The sequence below is a fragment of the Symphalangus syndactylus genome, chromosome 20 (assembly GCF_028878055.3).
Source record: "Symphalangus syndactylus isolate Jambi chromosome 20, NHGRI_mSymSyn1-v2.1_pri, whole genome shotgun sequence".
Classification (NCBI taxonomy): Eukaryota; Metazoa; Chordata; class Mammalia; order Primates; family Hylobatidae; genus Symphalangus; species Symphalangus syndactylus.
In genome coordinates this window covers 25900377-25920107 of record NC_072442.2, presented here as the reverse complement: position 1 = coordinate 25920107, position 19731 = coordinate 25900377, and the positions used below count along the sequence as shown (strand labels likewise).

General features: G+C 44.6%; 2 protein-coding genes across 3 annotated transcripts in view; one reads left to right on the top strand and one right to left on the bottom strand.

Moving 5' to 3' along the window:
* The window catches only part of C20H17orf78 (chromosome 20 C17orf78 homolog), a 172837-nt gene that overhangs the window by 131485 nt on the left and 21621 nt on the right, over window positions 1–19731 (bottom strand). The gene's annotated exons all lie outside the window — the stretch shown is intronic.
* Window positions 10919–11364, top strand: LOC129469909 (small ribosomal subunit protein uS14-like). Its single transcript, XM_055257123.2, has one exon. It carries the CDS (start codon window positions 10946–10948, stop codon window positions 11114–11116), a length of 171 nt encoding a protein of 56 aa, XP_055113098.1. The 5' UTR covers window positions 10919–10945; the 3' UTR covers window positions 11117–11364.

Below are 19731 nucleotides of genomic sequence, written 5' to 3'. Positions count from 1 at the left end.
ACATGCGTTAGCATTTCCTTCAAAGCTGAATAATACATCTGTTATATAGATCAATGACATTTGCGTTATCCATTCATCAGTTAATGCACATGTAGGTTGTTTCCACCTTTTGGTCAATGAGAATAATGCTGCTGTATACATATGTGTATGCGTTTCTGCATGACCATTTGTTTGCAATTCTTTTGACTATGTATGTATGAATAGAATTACTGGGTCATACAGTAGCTCTAAGTTTAACTTTTTGAGTAACTGCCAAAGTATTTTCCACAGTGTTACACCGTTTTACTTTCCGCTAACGATATATAATGGTTCCAATCTCTCCAAATCCTCCCCAACATTTTTTATTTTTATTTTTTAAACAATTACAGCCATGCTAGCGAATGTGAAGTGGCTTCTCATTGTGGTTTGGGTTTTAATTTGATTTCAATTTTTAAAATCAAAAGAATATACTTGGTCTGAGGTAGTGGCTCACGCCTGTAATCCCAGCATCTTGGGGAGCCAAGGTGGGTGGATCACCTGAGTTTAGGAGTTCAAGACCAGCCGGCCAACATGGTGAAACCCCCTCTCTACTAAAAATACAAAAATTAGCTGGGTGTGGTGGCAGGTGCCTGTAACCCCAGCTACTCAGGAGGCTGAAGCAGGAGAATCACTTGACCCAGGAGGTGGAGGTTGCCATGATTTGGAATCGCACCACTGCACTCCAGCCTGAGAGGAGACGCTGTCCAGAAAAAGAAAAAAAAATGTATATATATATGTACACACACACACACACACACACACACACACACACACACACTATATATATATATATATATATATATATATATATATATACTTTTCTAGTAAAATAAAATTATTTTACAAAAGAAGTCCATTACTAACACACACTTGCATGAATAGCACAAGACACATCTAAGGGCTGGGCGTAGTGGCTTATGCCTGTAATCCCAGCACTTTGGGAGGCCGAGGCGGGCAGATCACTTTAGGTCAGGAGTTCAAGACCAGCCTGGCCAACAGAAACCCCATCTCTACTAAAAATACAAAAATTAGCCAGGCATGCTGGTGGGCACCTGTAATCCCAGCTGCTCAGGAGGCTGAGGCAGGAGAATCGCTTGAGCCTGGGAGGCAGAGGTTGCAATGAGCCAAGATCCCACCGTTGCACTCCAACCTAGGTGACAGCAAGGCTCTGTCTCAAAAAAAAAAAGAAAGAAAAGTACTAAAATTAAGTTGCCAAGAATTTACATGTAGTCCTTTCTACATATACGACATAAATACCTGACACTTCATTCATTCCCTTCATTCTCCAGCCAGCCTCCCCCGGACAAGTCTGGCAACGATTCTGACCATTGGGCACAAGAAATTACCTTTTTCCAGTTTATGTTAGGACAACCTACATGGGTTTACATTTGGCTTAATATAATACTACCCTACTTCTCCAATAAGTATTTAAGCATTTATTAAAAAAACGGAAACTTTTCAATTCAACCACTTCTACTACCCTAGTCTCTCTGAGAAAGACATGACATGCCTTACATCCTTTTCCTTCTTTTCCTTTATTTTTTTTTTTTTTTTGAGACGGAGTCTCGTTCTGTCGCCCAGGTTGGACTGCAGTGGCGGGATGTCAGCTCACTGCAAGCTCCGCTTCCCGGGTTCATGCCGTTCTCCTGCCTCAGCCACCTGAGTAGCTGGGACTACAGGCAACCGCCACCACGCCCAGCTAATTTTTTTTTTGTATTTTTAGTAGAGACGGGGTTTCACCGTGTTAGCCATGATGGTCTCAATCTCCTGACATGATCTGCCCACCTTGGCCTCCCAAAGTGCTGGGATTACAGGTGTGAGCCACCGCGCCTGGCTCTTTTTTTTTTTTTCTTGAAACAGGGTCTCGCTCTGTCGCCAGGCTGGAGTGGAGTGCAGTGGTGCGATTTCGGTTCAGTGCAACCTCCAACTCCCTGGTTCAAGTGATTCTCCTGCCTCAGCTTCCCAAGTAGCTGGGATTACAGGCACGCACCACCATGCCCAGGTAATTTTTTTTTTTTTTTAAGAGATGGGAGTTTTGCTCTTGTTGCCCAGGCTGGTGTGCAGTGGCATGATCTCAGCTCATCGCAACCTCTGCCTCCCGGGTTCAAGCGATTCTCCTGCTTCAGCCTCCCAAGTAGCTGGGATTACAGGTGCCCGCCACCATGCCCAGCCAATTTTGTATTTTTAGTTGAGACAGGGTTTCTCCGTGTTGGTCAGGCTGTTCTCAAAACTCCTGACCTCAAGTGATCCACCCGCCTCTGCCTCCCAAAGTACTGGGATTACAGGTGTGAGCTTGGCCCCACACCCAGGTAATTTTTGTATTTTTAGTAGAGACGTGGTTTCACCACATTGGCCAGGATGGTCTCGATCTCCTGACCTCGTCATCTGCCCGCCTCGACCTCCCAAAGTGATGGGATTACAGGCATGGGCTACTGCGCCTGGCCTGCCATCCTTTTTCATAACACAAATAGCTTCTACCTGCTCTTCTAGTGTGCTATCACTAGTGGCCATTCTTCTGTTCATCTATTGAATATCTGTGCTAGCACTTTTCCCAAGCACTAGGAATGGGAAGTCGTGTAAGACTAATATCCTGCTTCAAGGATTCTCCCAGTGCTTATAGGTCAAAACTGCAGCCATTTACATCTTCCTTCTCTCCCTAAATAAGCATCTATCCCTTTGGTAGACTTGCTACTTGCTACTCCAGAGAAAAAGTGAAGTTATACAGGTATGAGAATAGAAGTTTTTTATATTTTGACACATAAATTTATGAATTGCCTGAAGTACCTAGAATGTAATGGGACTAATAAATCTTAGCTCCTTTCTTTATTAATACAACTAAGATTTTCTACCGAGTGGGTTGTCTAAATTATACCTATTTCTCTTCTTATTTGGGGAGTAGATTCTTCTGTCAGGCCTTGTAGGGGAAGGATCATAGTTGCTATGTGGGTAGTTAAGATTACAGAGCCTCATTTATTCTTTAAAGACTTACTTAGCATCTAATATGGCTCATACATTAGGCATGGGGACACAAAGGTAAATAAGCCAGGTACCGTTGTCATCGTCATGAATCTTAAATTCTAGTGAGGGAATTTTCATTTATGTTTTAGTAAATGATGTTCCATAATGTCTAATATCAGACTCGCATCCTGGACATAGTGTAGTATGGGGAAGAATTATGGGCTTTGGAATTAGGCATGGATTTGAATCTCAGCTTTGGTTGTACTTGCCACTTCCTAACTCAGAAAGTTACTTAACAAAGCCAAATTTGTTTCTTCAACTGTGTAATGGTATTACAAGTACCTTCCTCAGCAAGGTGCTTAGAACAATAACTGGCTCTTGTTTAGCATCACCATTCCTGTCCTATAACCAAACTACTTGGTCTACCTCAACCCTCCACTCCCACCTCGGAAGAGAACTCAAATGCTAAATAGTATAAGCTCGCCCTTTCTTCCTCAAGATGCTTTAAGAATAAGGACATCTGTTAAAATTATATAAACACAGTCTAATTCTACAAAAACACACCATTCCTAATATTGCCTTATATAAGATTAATGCATAGAAGTGGCACAGAAAGGTCAATTTTTAAATTTAATTTTATTTATTTATTTTGAGACAGAGTCTTGCTCTGTCCCCCAGGCTGGAAGGATCTCGGCTCATGGCAACCTCCACCTCCCCGGTTCAAGTGATTCTCCTGCCTCAGCCTCCCAAGTAGCTGGGACTGCAGACACCCACCACCACACCCGGCTAATTCGATGTTGGTGTTTTTTTTGTTTTTGTTTTTGTTTTTGGGAAAGACTGTGTTTCACCATGTTGGTCAGTCTGGTCTTGAATTCCTGACCTTAAGTGATCCACCCACCTTGGTCTCCCAAAGCGCTAGGATTATAGGCGTGAGCCACTGTGCCCAGCCAACAACACAAAAGATTAACATGTCTTGCTAGTGAATTTTTTTTTTTTTTGAGACGGAGTCTCACACTGTCACCTGGGCTGGTGTGCAGTGGCATGATCTCGGCTCACTGCAACCTCCGCCTCCCAGATTCAAGAGATTTTCCTACCTCAGCCTCCCAAGTAGCTAGGATTACAGGCACCCACCACCACACCCAGCTATTTTTTGTGTTTTTAGTAGAGACGGAGTTTCACTATGTTGGCCAGGCTGGTCTTGAACTCCTGACCTCGTGATTTGCCTGCCTCGGCCTCCCAAAGTGCTGGGATTAGAGGCGTGATCCACTGCGCCTGGCCTCTGGCTAGTGATTTTTAAAGAGCACTAGGGATGTAGACTGAATGATTTATTATTTGTAAAGAGTTTAGAACAATGCCTGGTACATGGTAGTCACATAAATTATGTCATTAAGACCAAAACTTTCAGCCAGCCACGGTGGCTCATGCCTGTAATCCCAGCACTTTGGGAGGCCAAGGTGGGAGGATTGCTGGAAACCAAGAGTCAAGACCCACCTGGGCAACAACTTGTCTTTACAAAAAAGTAAAAATAAAGAAAATTAGCCAGTCACGGTGGCATGTACCCGTAGTCCCGGCTACTCAGGAGGCTGAGGTGAGAGGATGGCTTGGGCCCAAGAATTTGAGGCTGCAGCGAGCTATGATCATGCCACTGTACTCCAGCCTCGGTGATGGAGTGAGACTTCATAATAAAAAAAAAAAGGAAAAAATACCTAAATTTTCTCATCTCCTACTATAAATGTATGAAACTGGAACAGATTCATATATTACTAAAATAATTAATATATATCCAAGAGAATGACAGTTATTTATCTCTTACCATTTGCAGTAATGCACACAGCTTGATTCCGCTGCAGAGGGTCATATCCATCCTGTTTTTCTGCACACACTCCTATGCTGTCTCTTCTGTCTGGTTGTCCCACAGTTTCAACTCTGTAAATGAAGTAGAAAGGTCATTTCATACTTTTAAAAATATAACATGGCGGCCGGGCGTGGTGGCTCACGCCTGTAATCCCAGCACTTTGGGAGGCCAAGGAGGGTGGATAACGAGGTCAGGAGATCGAGACCACGGTGAAACCCCGTCTCTACTAAAAATACAAAAAATTAGCCAGGCGCGGTGGTGGGCGCCTGTAGTCCCAGCTACTCCGGAGGCTGAGGCAGGAGAATGGCGTGAACCTGGGAGGCGGAGCTTGCAGTGAGCCAAGATCGCGCCACTGCACTCCAGCCTGGGCGACAGCGAGACTCCGTCTCAAAAAAATAAATAAATAAATAAAATAAAAATATAACATGAATGATACCTAACAGCCACTAGCTTAAAAAGAGCAATCTCACCACAATTGTTTTTTTCTAAATAGTAACAGCAACCATGATTGAGTTCTTGCTATACTCCAGGAACTATTCTAATTATTTTATATTTATCTATCATTCTTACAGCAATCTATGAGGTAGGTGCTTTTTCTTTTTTTTGAGACAGAGTCTCGCTCTGTCACCCAGGCTGAAGTGCAGTGGCGTGGTCTTGGCACACTGCAACCTCTGCCTCCCAGGTTCAAGCAGTTCTCTGCTTCAGCCTCCCAAGTAGCTAGGATTACATGCACCTGCCACCACACCCGGCTAAGTTTTGTATTTTTAATAGAGATGGAGTTTCACCATCTTGGCCAAGCTGGTCTTGAACTCCTGACCTTGTGATCCACCCGCCTCGGCCTCCCAAAGTGCTGGGATTATAGGCGTGAGCCACTGCGCCCAGCCAGTAGGTGCTATTTTCAACATACCCATTTTATAGGTGAGGAAAATGAGGCACGAAAAGAAAAAAAGATTAAAAATGGCTAAATAACCTAATCCAGATTACCTGGCTGATGACTGGTGGAACCAGGACTCAAACCCGGGCATTCTGACTCTAGAATCTATCTATCTATCTATCTATCTATCTATCTATCTATCTATCTATCTATCATCTATCTATCTATCTATCTATCTATCAATCATCTATCTATCTATGTATCTTTATCTATCTATCTATCTATCTATCTATCTATCTATCTATCTATCATCTATCTATCTAATCTATCTATCTATTTTTTTGAAATGGAGTTTCATCCTTGTTGCCCAGGCTGGAGTGCAATAGCACGATCTCAGCTCACTGCAACCTCTGCCCCCGGGTTCAAGTGATTCTCCTGCCTCAGCCTCCTGAGTAGCTGGGATTACAGAGATGCACCACCATGCCCGGCTAGTTTTGTATTTTTAGTAGAGATGGGGTTTCACCATGTTGGTCAGGCTGGTCTCGAACTCCTGACCTCAGGTGATCTGCCTGCCTCGGCTTCCCAAAGTGCTGGGATTAGAGGCGTGAGCCACCTCACCTGGCCAAATTTTGTATTTTTAGTAGAGACAGGGTTTCACCATGTTGCTCAAGCTGGTCTTGGAACTCCCGACCTCAGGCGATCCACCCTCCTTGGCCCCCCAAAGTGCTGGGATTACAGGAGTGAGCCACCGTGCCCAGCCTAGAATCTACATTCTTAACCATTTGTAGCCATGATGGCACGCTTCTATTTTATATTCTAGCTCTAGACACATAGAAATTTTGTCACAGTTGACATAATTTATGTAACTATTGCTGCCAGCGCCTAAATCTTCCATTAAGAATTTGCAATGATTTGATTACATTTGTTAAGTATATAAAGCATTTAAAAAGAACTATTATAATCCTAAAAAAACCCACTATGGTTATGAAAACACTATTCAAGCTTGAAGAACTTTCTACGTGGCAAGTTTAAGCTTTTCTTTTTGTGTTTTCATTTCAGATGTCAATACTTCGTGTGCTCTTGAAATAGGAAACGTACAGATCCCTATTGCCAGACACATCATTCTCTCCATCCAGAAAGCCAACTTTGCAAGGACAAAAAAAAAAAATTAGTGTGAAACAGAATGTCGCTTTTCCAAAGACAGATGCGATTATTTATAGTCAATGTGGCCTCAAAATGTCATTGATTGTGAAATGGCAAACATGCAGGATCATAATAAATATTTGGGTAGGTTTCTGAAGTGATTTCATATCTGAGCAGTCTAAAGAAGTATGGGGAGGAGGGGCCGGGCGTAGTGGCTCACGCCTGTAATCCCAGCACTTTAGGAGGCTGAGGCAGGTGGATCACGAGGTCAGGAGATCGAGACCATCCTGGCTAACACGGTGAAACCTCATCTCTACTAAAAATACAAAAAATTAGCCGGGTGTGGTGGTGGGCACCTGCAGTCCCAGCTACTCGGTAGGCTGAGGCAAGAGAATGGCATGAACCCGGGAGGCGGAACTTGCAGTGAGCCGAGATCATGCCACTGCACTCCAGCATGGGCGACAGAGTGAGACTCTGTCTCAAAAAAAAAAAAAAAAAGTTTTATGGGGAGGAGGAAGATGTCAGCAAGAGAGAAGAGGAAGTCTCAGCCCTCGTTCTCCCACAGAAACACTGATTTAACGTATACAAACCTAAATACTTTCATGAGAATTCCAAAATCTAGTTAAAAAGTTACACTTCCCGGCTGGGCGTGGTGGCTCACGCCTGTAATCCCAACACTTTGGGAGGCTGAGGTGGGCAGATCATTTGAAGTCAGGAGTTCAAAACCAGCCTCTGGCCAATATGGTGAAACCCTGTCTCTACTGAAAATACAAAAATTAGCTGGGTGTGGTGGTGGGCGCCTGTATTCCTAGCTACTCAGGAGGCTGAGGCAGGAGATTCCCTTGAACTCAGGAGGCAGAGGTTGCAGTGAGCCAGGATCACGCCACTGTACTCCAGCCCGGGCAACAGAGCGAGACTCTGTCTCAAGAAAAAAAAAAAAAGTTGCAGTACCCCAGACGAGCACAAAGCCAAGCACAGCAAACTGACACAGGTAAGAATAATTTTAACTTTCCCGATTAACCCCTCCCCCACACCAGCACAACTCAGGGCCAGGCCAGAACACCTGAGCTTATGACTTCTCCCTCAGGAGGGAGGGAGAATAGCAGAGCATGGCGACTGGTGTTCTGGCTCTCCAGAGGGCTGGCTGAGACTCGTTTATGTCTTGCCTTTCTGGGAGCACTGATGGACCTGGCAAATTTTGGATCCCTGAGGGTTGCTGAGAACAAGGAAAAGTGGGCCACAGCTTGCTGCAGCCAGCATGACTCGATGAGGCCAACAAGATCTGGAGAAGGGGCACAACTTGAAGTTTCAATATCAGGAGAGCGAGACAGTGGAATGTGCATCAGGCTCTCTAGCTTTTCAGAAGACTGCCCGAGGGACTGGTAGCTTTCTCACATGACTTGAACTGACAGGGAGCCAGCATACTTTGGATACCTGGTGGCCACTGAAAATAAGAGCGGGGTGGCTTGCTGCTATAGAACCAAAGAACTTGTAGTGCCACAGACGGACACCAGAAGGAACAAGTAATTACAAACTTCCGGAAAAGAAACTACCTAGCCTCTTGAATACAGAAAATGCAGGCAGAGGCCCAGAGAAATCATAACTGCCAAAAAAATTTCAGAGGCCCCCAGAACATCCAGTTGGGCTGACTGGTGAAGGTGACTGATCATACAGAGACTTTCCCAGTACGATGCTAGTCCATAAACATTGGGAGAGATAGCTATTCTAATTTTTTTTATTATACTTTAAGTTTTAGGGCACATGTGCACAACGTGCAGGTTAGTTACATATGTTTACATGTGCCACGTTGCTGTGCTGCACCCAGTAACTCGTCATTTAACATTAGGTATATCTCCTAATGCTGTCCCTCCCCCCTCTCCCAACCCCACAAAGGGCCCCAGTGTGCGACGTTCCCCTTCCTGTGTCCATGTGTTCTCATTGTTCAATTCCCACCTATGAGTGAGAACATGCAGTGTTTGGTTTTTTGTTCCTGCGATAGTTTACTGAGAATGATGATTTCCAGTTTCATCCATGTCCCTACAAAGGACATGAACTCATCATTTTTTATGGCTGCATAGTATTCCATGGTGTATATGTGCCACATTTTCTTAATCCAGTCTATCAGTGTTGGACATTTGGGTTGGTTCCAAGTCTTTGCTATTGTGAATAGTGCCACAATAAACATACGTGTGTATGTGTCTTTATAGTAGCATGATTTATAATCCTTTGGGTATTCTTAATTTTAAAAACTTTTATAGAGATGGGGTCTATGTTGCCCAGGCTGGTTTCAAACTCCTGGGCTCAAGCAATCCACCCACCTCAGCCTCCTAAAGTGCTGGGATGACAGGTGTGAGTCATCGTGCCCAACCTGATAGCTATTCTTTCAAATGTGCAGGCCAGGTGGGGTGGCTCATGCCTGTAATCCCAGCCTGTTTTATGACAATTATTAATAAATAAGTATGGAAGGGTGTATATTTTTAATATTCTGGACAATTATTTTGAGAAGAAATCTGGACAAAAATGACCTCAAAGAAGTCTATAATTTTGCTAGGCACACTGGGCACGGTGGCTCACACCTGTAATCCCAGCACTTTGGGAGGCTGAGGCCAGCGGATCACGAGGTCAGGAGATTGAGACCATCCTACCTAACACGGTGAAACCCTGTCTCTACTAAAAATACAAAAAAAATTAGCCAGGCGTGGTGGCGGGCACCTGTAGTCTCAGCTGCTCGGGAGGCTGAGGCAGGAGAATGGCGTGAACCTGGGAGGCTGAGCTTTCAGTGAGCCGAGATTGTGCCACTGGACTCCAGCCTGGGCTGACAGAGCGAGACTCTGTCTGAAAAAAAAAAAGGATTTTGCTAGGCACAGTAGTACATGCCTGTAGTTCCAGCTACTCAGGAGGCTGCAGTGGATCACTCAAGGCCAGGGGTTTAAAGTCAGCCTGGACAACACAGTGAGACCCCGTCTCTTTAAAAAAAAGGATTTGATGAGATGTTGCAGAATATAGCTATTATCAGTAAGTAGAGAATTTTATAAACCTCTAACAAGCATCATTCGATTCCTCTTTCTAATGGTTTGACTACTTTAGATACTTCATGTAAGTGGAATCATGCCATATTTGTGCTTCTGTGACTGGCTTATTTCGTTTAGCATCATGTCCTCAAAGCTTCTCCATGTTGTAGCATATGACAATCAAGAAATGAATGGGAAACAAACAATCCAAAAAAAAACAGGTGAAGTATATAGTCAGGCAATTCATAGACACACAAACCAGTATGGCCAAGAAATTCATGAAAAGATTTATGACCTCACTGAAAACTGGGGAAAATAACAAATACAATGAGATACTATTTCCCACCTACCCAGACAAAATTTCAAGAAGGACCACCCTTACATACTTCAGTAAATGGCAATTCTATCCTTCCAGTTACTTAGTCCAAAAATCCTGAGGTCATACTTGACCCTTTTCTCACATCCTACAAACAATCTGTCAGTAAATCCTGTCAGCTCTTCCTTCCAAACACATCCAGATTTTGACTGATAACAGTGGATCACGCCTGTAATCCCAACACTCTGGGAGGCGGAGGTGGGCGGCTCAGAAGTTCAAGACCAGCCTGGGCAACATGGTGAAACCCTGTCTCTACTAAAAATACAAAACTTAGCCAAGCATGGTGGCATAACCCTGTAATCCCGGTTTCTAGAGAGGGTGAGGCAGGAGAATTACTTGAACCCAGGACACAGAGGTTGCAGTGGGCTGGGATCGTGCCACTGCACTCCAGCCTGGGTGACAGTGAGACTGTCTCAAACTAACAAAAAACATATCCAAATTCTGACCACTTACCATTACTTCCACTGCTCCGAGCCACCATCGGGTCTCACCAAGATTATTACATAGCTTCCTAACTAGTCTCCCCAGCTGTATCTGTACCTTTTTACAGGCTATTTTCCACACAGCAACTAAAATGACTTGCAAAATGTCAGATCATGTCATTCATACTCAATGTCTTCCAGCTTGCAGATAAGGAAAGGTATGCAGACTAGGAAATTTGCTTAAAAGTCACATAAATCCTTTTACCTCGTTGCACTGCTGAGAGCAGGATGGGTCATCAGCAGCTGTACTGGAGCCACCCGCGTAAATTCGGCCAGGGTTCTCGCTCTTGTCGCATCTGTTCAAACTGGCACGGTCTGATCCGGAAATATGGCCTCAATATGTGCCGCCAGTGTTTCCGTCAGTACGCGAAGGATATCGGTTTCATTAAGTTGGACTAAATGATCTTCCTTCAAAGGATTGTCCAAGGCATCTACTCAATGAAAAACCATGATAGTTTGTACATGAAATAAACATTTGAAAAAACAAACAAACAAACAAAAAGTCACATAAATCACTTTGTTATTCATCCCTGAGGCAGTATTTCTTCCAGAGAGAATATGGTAATTACCCAATTCCCACAATCTGGTATTGTCCCCTTTCCCTGCAATTGCAAGTCACTGCCTAAATGAGCCATTGTTAAAATGGGAATGTGTACTATGCATTAAGTGTGTAAATGCATGCATGAAGTATGCATTTCTGTTAGAGAAAGGAGGAAGAGGTAGGAAAGTATGGGAAGACTGAAACCCACTGTTCTCAAAAGCAAAAGGATATAAACATCATCGTTAAACCTCATTATTTGCTCTAAGGATTTAGATTACAGTTATGCCATACAGTGAATTTTTCTTTAAGACACAAACCACATTCTGTGGTTAATATGAGGCCTGGCACGGTGGCTCACACCTGTAATCCCAGCACTTTGGGAGACCCAGGCGGGTGGATCACGTGAGGTCAGGAGTTTGAGACCAGCCTGGCCAACACGGTGAAACCTCATCTCTACTAAAAATACAAAAATTAGCCAGGCGTGGTGGCGGGCACCTGTAATCCCAGCTATGTGGGAGGCTGAGGCAGGAGAATGGCGTGAACCCGGGAGGCGGAGCGTGCAGTGAGCCGAAATTGCACCACTGCACTCCAGCCTGGGCGACAGAGCAAGACTCCGTCTCAAAAAAAAAAAAAAAAAAAAACGTAGAGATGAATCTCTAAATTTAACATTTTATCTCAGAAGCAACAATTGCAATTTGGGGGCATACACACAGACTGGGTGGTCTTTAGTATAGCCAAAGAACAAAGAGATGTTTGGGGGTTTTATGAAAAGGAGAATTGTTTTGAAAGATAGTTCATTGGTGCTAGTAAGGTTTTGGGGATGCCAAGTGCTGACTGGTGAGTGAAGGTGGTGGGTAAAGCTAGCCTTAGAGTTGCAGCAGGTTGTTTCAGTAACCATCAGATAAAACTAGTTTCAGGTTTCAAGAGGCAGTTTCAGCAGCCAAGCTTGTGGAAAATGTACTTATTGAAGCAAAGTTATGTGTCCTAAGTGCTTTTCCCCCCAACCCATTGACTCTGATTTAGTTGAGTATGGCAAGAATAACCCAATTTGTACAATCAACTTTCACAATATATACATATATAAATTTGTAGGAAAGGATTGGGAAGGATATACATGGTGGCAGAATTGTCTAATTTTCTTTTAATATCCATTCTTTCCCCCTTAAAAAAAAATTAACCAAGCACTTGTATTATGGGGGGAGCTGGGGTTGGAGAAGCTGCAAAATGCTCAGTTTAAAAACTACACTGCACAGCCTCCCTGTGGATAAGGGTGGCCAATGAGAAATAAACTGATATCAGGCCGGGTGCAGTGGCTCACGCCTATAATCCCAGCACTTTGGGAGGCCGAGGTGGGTGGAGCACCTGAGGTCAGGAGTTCGAGACCAGCCTGGCCAACATGGTGAAACCCTGTCTTTACTAAAAATACAGAAATTAGCTGGGCATGGTGGTGCACATTTGTATTCCCAGCTACTTGGGAGGCTGAGGCAGGAGAATCACTAGAACCAGGAGGTGGAGGCTGCAGTGAACCAAGATCGTGCCACTGCACTCCAGCCTGGGCAACAAAGTGAGATTCCATCTCAAAAAAAAAAAAAAAAAATTTAGAAAAGAAATAAAGCGATATCATAGGGTAGGGGGACTTTAGGGAAAGCTCTTTAGAGAGAGGCTGATTCATCTGGGAAAAACCATGGCATTGCTCCTCCAGCCTTCTCCTTATTGCCTAGAATGCAGGCATGATGGCTGGAGCTCCAGAGACAACATTAGTCTACGTGGAGACCTTAGGGACGAAGCCATAAACTGAAAATGGGTTCTTCATGACTAATGAGCATGGGCCCACCATGCTAGCCCTGAAATGCTATGTGCAGACTTCTTTTATGTGAAGAAAACAAATCCTATCTTGTTTAAGCCTATGCTATTTTGGTTTTCTGTTATATGCAATTGAACCTAAACTTAACTGATACACACACCAAACCTCTGTGGAAGTGTAAATGGGACTTTCACACTTTAGTTTCCTTTTTTTTTTTTTTTTTTGAGACAGATCCTTGATCTGTCACCTAGGCTGGAGTGCAGTGGCACCATCTCAGCTCACTACAAGCTCCGCCTCCTGGGTTAATACCATTCTCCTGCCTCAGCGCCCCCACCCAGTAGCTGGGACTACAGATGTCCGCCACCACACCCGGCTAATTTTTTGTATTTTTAGCAGGGATGGGGTTTCACCATGTTAGCCAGGATGGTCTCGATCTCCTGACCTCGTGATCTGCCTGCTTCGGCCTCCCAAAGTGCTGGGATTACAGGCATGAGCCACTGCGCCCGGCCCACACTTTAGTTTCTATGCTATGCTCTTGCTTGCATTTATTATTTTCATCTTTTACAATAGACATGTGTTTGTGTATTACTTGTATAAACATCTGTTTTGGAGTGCCAGCCCCACCACTCCCTAGCTCTGTGACCCTGTACAGTCAATTTCTCTGAGCCTGTTTCCTCATTTGTAAAATGGGCATGATGATAATAGAACTTATCTCATTTGGTTATTGCAGAGCTTAAATTAGCTAATGTACATAAAATTCTTGGTACAGTGTGTGGCTTACAGCTACTGCTGTACTACATTTTGCTACCACCTAGGCACTGGTGGTGGCAGAACCAATTAGAAAAACCCAGGACATGTTGTTGAGTAAAAAAGCAGGTTGCAAAACTGGCATGGGGGTGTGATCCCTTTTGTGAAAAATTATTTTTATGTCTACATCTATATGTATATCTATGCACATTATACATATAGATAGATGTGTATATCCAGAGATGCCTGGAGGAATGGTTGGCCAAATGTTAGTAGTGGTAATTTCTGGGTAGTAGAATTTTTGCTTTCCTCTGAATGGTTGAAAGATAGCATGTATTAACTTTTGAGCAGGAAAATAAAAAAAAAAAAGAAAGAAAAACCCTTTGGAAAACAATGTTCCAGTTATCATACCAAGAATCATTAAAGCCTTCGTATCTTTTGACCTATCTCACTCTTGAGAATTGACCTGAGGAAATAATTCAAATGAAGGAAGAAGCCATACACAAAAGCATGCACTACAGCAATATTTATTATAGGAAAATTGAGCAACCATGTAAGTGACTTACATTAGGGTAATGATGATTAAATTATTCACTCATTGGAACGTTGTGCAACAATTAAAATAAGATGATGACCATGTAGCAATGTGGAAAACTGCTTATGACAAGAGAATTGAAAGGGGCAGAATGCAAAATTAGATCTGGGCTAGGGTCATATCTGGGTAAAAATATGGCATGCATTTGGACTAGGACTGGAAGGGAACACACGCAAATAAGGCAAATAAAAACAATGTAATTTGTTGGGACCACTGATTATGGGTGATCCTTTTTTCTTTTTCATTTAGAATTCTGTCCAATATTTCTATTTTGTTATTTGTTTCATAATAATAATTTTTAAATTGGCCTTAAAAATCCCCTCAGGGAGAAGGGGCAGCAGGGAGAAAAAGATAAAAGGGAGACCTAGGATTCTCCCAGGAGGGGGTCGGCTAAGTAAGAGAAACTCAGACGTAATGTACAAGACATGGAAATTAGACTGAGTTCCAGCTCAGTCTTCTACCTAGGTGGTCCCAGAGGTTGTATCCCCTTTGCTTTCTGACTTGGCAGTGATCAATCAGATGGACACAACAATTGCCAAGGCAGTACTGATGATAAAGCTAGGATCAAGAATGCTCTTTAGGCCAGGTGCGGTGGCTCACGCCTGTAATCCCAGCACTTTGGAAGACCAGGGTGGGCAGATCACGAGGTCAACAGATTGAGACCAGCCTGGCCAACATGGCGAAACCCCATCTCTACTAAAAATACAAAAAAAAATGAGCCACGTGTGGGGGCATGCAATTGTAGTCCCAGCTACTCGGGAGGCTGAGGCAAGACAATCGCTTGAACCTGGGAGGCGGAGGTTGCAGTGAGCCAAGATCAAGCCACTGCATTCCAACCTGGGGGACAGAGCAAGACTGTCTCAAAAAAAAAAAAAAAAAGGAATGCTTTTCAAGTTGGAATCATCTGGAAAAATTGATCATGCTTGCTATTGATGAGGTTGAGAAAAGAGCACTAGCAGGCTGGCAAAAGTGGTGTGAATTGGGCAGGCTTCCTGGAGGGTAGTCTGGCATTGTGTATCCAAACAAAGGATGTGCAAATCCTTAGAGTCAGCAATTCCACTTCTTGAGATTTAACCTAAACCTAAGAAAATGATCAAACCATTGCATAAAAATATTTACATAACATGTTCATCACAGAGTTTATATTTATCAAAAATTAAGCGGGGTGCAGTAGCTCACGCCTGTGATCCCAACACTGGGAGAATGAGGCAGGAGGATCACTTGAAGCCAGGAGTTCAAGACCAGCCTGGATGGCTGGGCGCAGTGGCTCACACCTGCAATCCCAGCACTTTGGGAAGCTGATGCAGGTGGATCATGAGGTCAGGAGTTCAAGACCAGCCTGGCCAAGATAGTGAAACCCCATCTCTACTAAAAATACAAAAATTAGCCGGGCACAGTGGCAGGCACCTGTAATCCCAGCTACACCAGGAGGCTGAGGCAGAAGAACCAGTTGAACCTGGGCAGCAGAGGTTGCAGTGAGGCGAGATCACGCCAATGCACTCCAGCCTGGGCGATAGAGTAAGATTCCATCTCAAAAAAAAAAAAAAAGACTAGCCTGGGCAACATAGTGAGACTGCATCCCTGTAAAAAATTTAAAAACTAGCTGGGCACGCTGGTGCGCTGGTGTGTATCTGTATATCAGCTACAAAGGGGTAGAGAACTGAGGTAGGAGGATCACTTGAGCCTGGGAGGTTGATGTTGAATTGTTTGAACCTGGGGGGCAGAGGTTGTAGTGAGCCAAGATTGCACCACTGCACTCCAGACTGGGCAAGGGAGCAAGACTCTGTCTCAAAAAAAGAAAAAAAAAAAAAGGAACTGGAGGCTGAGTGCGGTGGCTCACACCTGTAACCCCCGTAATCCCAGCACTTTGGGACGCCAAGGGGGGAGGATTGCTTGAGCTCAGGAGTTCAAAAGCAATGTGAGTTACGTGGCAAAACCCTGCCTCTACAAAAAATTTAAAAATTAGCCAGGTGTGGTGGTTCCAGCTACTCAGGAGGCTAAGGTGGGAACATTGCTTGAGTCCAGGAGGTTGAGGCTGCAGTGAGCCAGGACTGTGCCACTGCACTCCACTCTAACCTGGGTGGCAGAGATGAAAAAAAAAAAAAAAGAAAAAAGAAAAAAAGAAGGAAAGAAAGAGAAAATAAAAGAAAATGGGAAAAAGACATTTTTTGCCATAACCATGCATTACTACACTATGGAGCCACACTGTGATCCCAACACTGAAAAATTGGATCTAGATATAAATTTACCATGGAAAGACACTCAGTACATATTAGATAAGACAAGAAAGCTTCAAAGCAAGATGTGTATTATCCCATTTTTGTAAGATTGTGTATGTAAATACATTAATTTGCATACCAGAATTTCTGCTAAGATACACGCCAGAATCTTAACAATGGCTAATCTTTGAATGGTGGGATTACAAACTGAATCAGACAGTTTAGTCTCAATTATGGTGCAGCAACCACTGGAAAGTCTACTGGTCTACAATGGCAGGGGTTAATTTCTCTCTACTGTTCATGTCTATTGTGGCTGGCTGCTCTGACCATCTTCTTCACCCTGGGACCTAGGCTGACAAACCAGTCTCCATGTGAATATTGCAGGTCACTGCAACAGACAGCTGATGGACCACCCACCGGCTCTTACAACCAGTGCCAGGCAAGTTTCGTGGCCCTTCCAGGTTCAACAAGGTAGGGGTATATAATCCTCCCCAGGCCCTCAGGTGAGGCTCATGCCAAGGAGGGGTAGCAAACATTTTGGACATGATACAATCTACCACACAAGTGATTTCATTCTATTATTTAAAGTTCTTTTCTTTGCGGAAGGGTGTGAGAGGAGAGGTGAGCGGTCTCACGGGCATGATGCCAGCTACGAGGGGCTGGCGAGCTGATGTGGGAGGATCACTTGAGCCTAGGAGTTTGAGGCTGCAGTGAGTTGTGATCGTAACATTGTACTCCAGCCTGGGGGACACAGTGAGACCCTCACCCTCCCTGTCCCTAAATCTGAGAGGTCTGGACTTTGCCTAATTTAAGAGGCAGACCACTTGACCTGGACCTACAGCAAGGAGAAAACAACGATGGGACAGAAAGTTCTGGATGCCCAGAAGTGTTATGCCAGGACTTCTACTTACGCTTATAGGACTTGAGTCGAGTTAGAGAGCCTCCACGAATGTCCCTATCTGTAAGATGGAAATGAAAAGAGCCGTCCTGTCGACCTCACACAATTCAGCAGCAGGGAGGGGTGGATCAGTTGGAGGGCATTCAAATGATCAGTGCTCTGTCTGCACGCAGAGGGTTTGGTGCTTCAAGCTGTAACCACATACCCACATGTACTATAAGTCCCCAACTTCATCACCAAAGGGGGTTGTTCACCCCTTTTACTTGCGTCCATGTAGGGCAGGTGAAAAGATGACAACCCAGGTCCCACTACAGGGGAGGAAAAGCCCCCTGATGGATGAGTCATGGAAGGGCTAGGATGTGGAATGAAGGTCCCCCTTCCCACTTTGTCACAGGACACTGGAAATAGCCATGTCCCCCTTTCCTCCTGCCCCCAGCTCCTGGCATGGAAGGCAAGAAATGATTGTAATCAGGGGTTCCCAAAAGGGAATGATCATTAGGGCCATCTATGAGCATTGAAAAACTAGATTCCCGGGCTCCACCTCCAGGAGCTTCTGATTCACCTGGTGAAGGAAAGACCAGACTGAGTCACAGAAGGTGATCTGTGCCACCCCCACTTGGCCCTGGCTCCTACCCAGCTCCTCTGCATGGGCCTTATGAGGTGTCGTGGCAGGGAGGGCCCGGACGTCTCAAGTGGCACAAGCCCTGGCAGCTGGGAGAAACCTGAGTGGTCCCAGGTTATCTGATGGCGCACCTGCCTCGGCCCGGTGCTCGCTTCTTGAATGTCAAGATCAGGGGAAGTCTCGGGAAGCAGCTCCCCGAGCAGCACGGGTCACCCCACAGGCTGCCCCAAGGCCAGGCTTTCCAGTGCAGCAGGGGCAATGGAGGTGGTAAGAAAAGGGTATCTCCTGTCCTGCTCCTAGTCCCTCCGAACCAAACATGCCCCTGGCTCCCATGACCTGCCTGCACACCTTGACTGAGAAGCCTGGAATTAATCTCTTTACACATCTGTCAACATGGCAGTGAGTGCCTTGAGGGCCAGGACAGGTCTTGTTCCTCCCTGCCGCCCAGTGCAGTCCCTGGCACACCATTTGTGCTTGCTTAATATTTCATGAATAAAGGAGAGGTAGTAACACTTACCATGTTACCACAGGATCAAGGAAGGACTGATATTCACACCTACTGGGCACAGGGAAACGCACGTGCTTACCTGAGAGGTGGGGAGGCCCCATTCTTAGTCACTGAGCTAGAGGCTGAGCTTAGCATGCCTCATTTGGCAGTGATACTAGATTACTTCTGGCATCATGGTACCCTATGACATAAGGTATGAAACTTATGGAGCCTCTTCCCAGGAAAATGCCCCTCCCCACTCCCTCTGTCTCACACATATAACATACAACTTCCAGGTTAAGAGTATCACCCCTTCACCAGGCACAATGGCTCACATCTGTATCCCAGCACTTTGGGAGGCTGAGGTGGGAGGATCACTTGAGCCCAGGAGTTTGAGACCAGCCTGGGAAATATAGGGAGACCGTATCTCCACAAAAACTTTAACAATTAGCCAGGCATGGTGGTGCACACCTGTAGTCTCAGCTACTTGGGAGGCTGAGGTGGGAGGATCGCTTGAACCTGAAAGGTCACAACTACAGTGAGCTGTGGTCATGCCATGGCATTCCAACTTTGGCGACACAGTGAAGCCGTCTCAAAAAAAGAAAAAAAAGTATCATCCCTTTAAAAAATGGAAAGCTCTTTTTTAATGGAGAAAGGCTAAAATTATCTATAATGATGATATGTAGTTAATGAATTTATTTATTTTGAGATGGCGTCTCGCTGTCACAGGCTGGAGTGCAGTGACACAATCTCGGCTCACTGCAACCTTCGCCTCCCGGGTTCAAGCGATTCTCCTGCCTCAGCCTCTCGAGTAGCTGGACTATAGGCGCATGCCACCATGCCCAGCTAATTTTTGTTTTTTTTTTTTTTTTTTTGGTAGAGAAGGTGTGTTGCCATGTTGACCAGGCAGGTCTTGAACTCTTGACCTCAAGTGATCCACCTGCCTCAGCCTCCCAAAGTGCTGGGATTACAGGTGTGAGTCACTGCGCCTGGCCTGATGTCTATAACTTTTAAATTATTCAGAAAAAAAATTATACAGCCATCTAAAGATGAGGTAAATGTGGCCAAAAATTAACAATTGATGAATCTATAGGGTAACCA